At 57.8% G+C, this 4,726-nt stretch overlaps 1 protein-coding gene across 1 annotated transcript in view; it reads left to right on the top strand.

Moving 5' to 3' along the window:
* Positions 1–1,299, top strand: part of EGR4 (early growth response 4) — a 1,727-nt gene extending 428 nt beyond the window's left edge. The window contains exon 2 of the mRNA XM_009879848.1: positions 1–1,299. This exon is cut by the window's left edge and continues 7 nt beyond it. Within this exon, the coding sequence (XP_009878150.1) occupies positions 1–1,299 (1,299 nt within the window).
* The last annotated feature ends 3,427 nt before the right edge of the window (positions 1,300–4,726 follow it).

Below are 4,726 nucleotides of genomic sequence, written 5' to 3'. Positions count from 1 at the left end.
GGGGCGGTGGCTTCCTCCCTCCTGGGCAGCCAGCCCTCCCCTTCGCTCAGCTACACCGGCAGCTTCTTCATCAAGGCAGTACCGGAGCACCCCCAAGACCAGGAATCCCTCTTCAACCTGATGTCGGGGATCCTGGGTATCTCTCCCTTCGCCTCTTCCGAGGGCCACCAAAGGCACCTGGATGCTCTTTACCCCTGTCCTGAAGTGGCTCAGAGCCAGATGGACCTTTACACCGCCTGCCAGCCCGAAATGAACGGATCCACCCAAGCTCCCTTCCCGGAGCAGGGCTACAGCAGCTTCCCCACGGCGGAGGGTGCTCAACCCCTTCAGGCACAACCCACTTTAGGAAACACCTCGCAGTGCTTCTTCCAGCCCAAGCTCCTGGACAACAAGCAGGACATCAAGCTGCCTTCTGGTTCCCCACCCCTGGACAAGTTTAAAGCCTCCTGTGCCCAGTGGGAGCCTGTCACCCAGCATCAGGCCTACTTGCCCACCGGCTACCATTCTCCCGAAGCCTTCCCGGCCGGGGAGGGCGGCCAGGGGCTGTTCCACCCATTGGGCTCCAAGATGGAGAGCGTTTTGTCCATCAGCTGCCAGTCGGAGCTCAGCAGCCTGGCGGAGGATGCTGCCTGCTTCAGCACCCATCTGGGCTTCGGCTGTGAGCCAGAAAACTTCCCGGCCCGCGGAGACTTTGCCGACACCAAAATCCACAATCTCCCTCCTCCATTAATGCCGGAGTTCGACACCTCCTTGGCCCAGCCCGAAGTCCTGCCAGGTCTGATGAGCTCTGCTGAGCTCCTCCATCCTCATCCCTCACCTTCCATCCCCCCCACGGACTTTTTGGGCCACCCCACCTCTTCCTCCATCCCTTCCCTGCTACCCACCAACCCTCCTGCCTTGGCCGAGCCCAAGAAGAAGACCCGCAGGACCAAGTGCTCTTCCAAATGCTTCTGCCCAAAACCCCACGAGAAGGCTTTCGCCTGCCCGGTGGAGAACTGCATCCGGAGCTTCGCCCGCTCGGATGAGCTCAACAGGCACCTCCGCATCCATACAGGCCACAAACCCTTCCAGTGCCGCATCTGCCTGAGGAACTTCAGCCGCAGTGACCACCTCACCACCCACATCCGTACCCACACCGGCGAGAAGCCCTTCTCCTGCGACACCTGCGGCCGCCGCTTTGCCAGGAGTGACGAGAAGAAGCGCCACAGCAAGGTCCACCTGAAGCAAAAAGCCCGGACAGAGGAGAAGCTCAAAGGTTTGGGTTTCTTCTCGGTGGGTCTCTCCTTCGGGACACTGTGAAGCCCCAACCTGAGTGCTGGGAGACGGTGTTTCCCAAGGTCCCCTGAGCATCTCACTGGAGAGCCGGGGTGGGAATATCCTCCTGGGGTGGCCCCAGAGAAGATGACGGCAGATCGGGCCGTGCCAGGGAGGAGAGGGGCACAAGGGAGGCAGAGGCGATGCCACAGCACTGGACCACTGGCTGCAGAGGAGGGATATGACAGCTCCGGCCACCCGGAGCCATCTCCAAAACTGCAGGGACTGAGGCATTTTTATAGCTCCTGTTCCAAAGACGGGAAAGGAAAAAAAAACAAAATGTACAGAAAGAAATCACCACCAAGATGGTTTTTTTATATACCCAAACCCCTGGACATCCTGCGTTTGGAGCGACCCGACTGTGATTTCCCCTGCCAGCACTTTACACGATGCTCCCGACCGGCTATTTACCAGCTAGCGCCGCCGGGGGCTGCGGCTGCACCGGTCCTTTCTCCCAAAGGAGAGAGATGCCACTGGGCTCCAGCAACTGGTGCGTAACGGTCCCTTTGGAAAGGTGATGTCATTATTATTATTATTATTTTCCTGTTTGTAAAAAGAAAAAGAATATTAGAAAATTGTGTCTATTTTTCTAATTAAAGATTTGAGCTAATCTAAGACCTTGCTGGGGTTGCTCTCTGCCTTTCGGTCCTATGTAGCAGTCGAGGCCAGTGGTATTTCTGTTGCGTTTTTGACCTCTAGCTGCTGCGTATGGGTAAAAAGGTGCTGAAAGAATTATCAGGGAGAGAAAAATCAATCAGTGCGGTGGGTGGGTTGACAACCCTCCTCCCAAACATCCCCAAATCCCCAGGGTGGGCAGCTCATCCCAGGAGAAGGGTCTTGTCCCAGGACAGAGAGGGGAAGGAATCCCCACTCCCCGCTGTTGGGTGCCCCTCTGAGGAGGGGGATGTGCCTCCAGGTTTGTTCCATTGGAGCCAAGCCCTGGAGAGATCTGCCCTACTTGGATCCAGAGCCACGGGATCAACTGCAGGGACCCCAAAGGCCAGCCCAGACCCCCCCACCCTGGGTTCCTGATCCCCCCATGGGGTGTGGATGCCCCGTGTGCACCCACAAGAAATGGGGTGAAATGCAGCCCCGCTCCTCATTTTCAACCTGGCACATCCCCAGGGCTGGAGAACATCCAGGCACCATCAGGCAGAGGCAGGCAAGCAGGATGCAGCGCCCTGCAAAGCCGGGGGGAAGCCGTTTTCTCCCTCCCTTTTGGCATTTTAAATGGCAGAGAGATGCTGTTTCCTTTCTCCTGGGAATGTCCAGGGGTCGGACGGCACAGGAGAAAATGTTGCAGCCTGGAAGGTGCCACTGATAGCAGAGCCTCCTTCCTCCAGTGGTTAAAAATCAGTTCAAACCACACAACCCCAAAATCTCATCCTTCTAACAGGAGACGCTCACTCGGATGAGGCACACAGGTCTTTGGTTTCAATTAATTGGCAGGAGAAGGTGCCTGTGGGAATGGAGGGAGGTGGGCAGCAGGGACAGGGTGGCACGTCCCTGGCTCGGGGCTCAGCGGTCATCATTGATGCATAGGTGTTTCGGGAACGATCAGCTTTTTCTTGCAAAGGGAGAAACTGAGGCAGGGAAGGGTCACGGCTGCAAATCTGCTCTCTCTGACAGATTTTATCCCCTCCACCAGCCCTGGAGAGGGGAAATCTGCCCCCCAACCATGTTATGGAGGAAAGGGGGGTGTCCCTGCCTCATCACATCGTGCCCCTGAACCCTTTGCCGACATGTGGACTGGAGCATCCCAGGACTAAACACCAATTGTACTGTTATCCTGGCACAATCCACTGCCCCGCACTGAACTTGCCATGGGGTGGTCATGGGGTAGAAGGGCCTCATGGAATTGAGGTGGGAAGCTGGGCAAGGGACATGGGGTCCCCGAGAGCTGCTGGCAGAAACAGGGTGAGGGAAGGGCCTAGAAGGACACCTCGATGAGGGGGAAATCCTAAATGTCCCCTCACACCTGTCCCTAAGAGCTCACACCTCTGACAACATCCGAGGGTGCTGTTGCCCCTTGAGTGAGAACCCACCAGCCCCAAGCACTGCTGGTCCCAGCACCTGAAGCACCCCATGTGGGTGGGAGCCTGATCCTGAGCAAGGACCGCTCCGTGGGATGCAGATGATCCCAGGCACCAGAAAAAAAAACAACTTTTTTTCTGGGGGGGACACCCCAGATATTGTTAATAAGGACCTCAGCACCCAGGTTTCCTCTGGAAAGAGTCCATCTTTTGGGCACATCTCCATGGGATGTCAGCTCTCACCGGGCAGTAAATAGCGTTGCTTTCCCCCGTGCCGCTGGCCATGCATGATGCATGAGGCCTTTATTAATACCCCTCCGAAAGTGCATCTATTATTGATGCTGAGTCTGAAAGCTCTGTGAAGGCACCCGGGCTGGAGCCTTCGCCCTCTGCTCCCCTGGCCAGCGGTGCTGAGGGATGGGGGGAGGGAGGGGGACACCCATGACCACAGCTAGGTGTGGCTGCTTCTGGGGTGGGATGGGCCTGAGCACAGGTGCTTGTGTTTTTAGGAGAGGAGGAGGGGTTGCACCCTGAAACCTGGGGCTACTCAGGGATGGGGATAACGATTCTCCCCGCCAGGGCAGCAGCATCCTGGTCCCAACACTGCCATCTTCCCCCGTGTCCACATCAGAGGCAAGAAAACACGAGTGCTGGATGCCGTTGGTGCTGGGGACTAAGCTGAGGTGCTCGGGGACCGGATTAGCACCAAGCCAGGGATTAAGTTAGGGTGATCGGGGACCAGATCAGGACCAAGTCAGGGACCAAGCCAGCGTGCTTGAGGACCAGCTGGCAACCAAGCCAGGGCACTTGGGGACTCAATGAGGACCAAGCCAGGGGTCAAGCCAGGTTGATCAGGGACGAGATCGGGATCAAGCCAGGGACCAAGCTGAGGTGTTCAGAGACTGGATCAGGACCAAGCCAGGGTGCTTGGGGACCAGCTGGGTACCAAGCCAGGGAAAAAGCCAGGGTGCTCAGGGACCAGAACAGGACCAAGCTGGGGTGTTCAGGAACTGTCTCAGGACCAAGTCAGGGTCCTTGCAACCATGGGTCCAGCCTGAGATGGGCGGGATCAAGCCAGGGACCAAGCTGAGGTGTTCAGAGACTGGATCAGGACCAAGCCAGGGTGCTTGGGGACCAGCTGGGTACCAAGCCAGGGAAAAAGCCAGGGTGCTCAGGGACCAGAACAGGACCAAGCTGGGGTGTTCAGGAACTGTCTCAGGACCAAGTCAGGGTCCTTGCAACCATGGGTCCAGCCTGAGATGGGGAAGGAGGAATGCAGGTGCCCGTGCTCGGCCACAGACGCCACACCAAGTGGCCCCCCTGGGGGGATGCTCCGGGGTGATCCCGGCCAGGAGCCTGCCAGGGGCAGGGGGTTCACT

The sequence above is a fragment of the Charadrius vociferus genome, unplaced genomic scaffold, assembly GCF_000708025.1.
Source record: "Charadrius vociferus isolate BGI_N301 unplaced genomic scaffold, ASM70802v2 scaffold502, whole genome shotgun sequence".
Classification (NCBI taxonomy): domain Eukaryota; kingdom Metazoa; phylum Chordata; class Aves; order Charadriiformes; family Charadriidae; genus Charadrius; species Charadrius vociferus.
The sequence above is the reverse complement of the archived record's forward strand: the minus strand, read 5'-3'. Positions and strand labels throughout refer to the sequence as shown.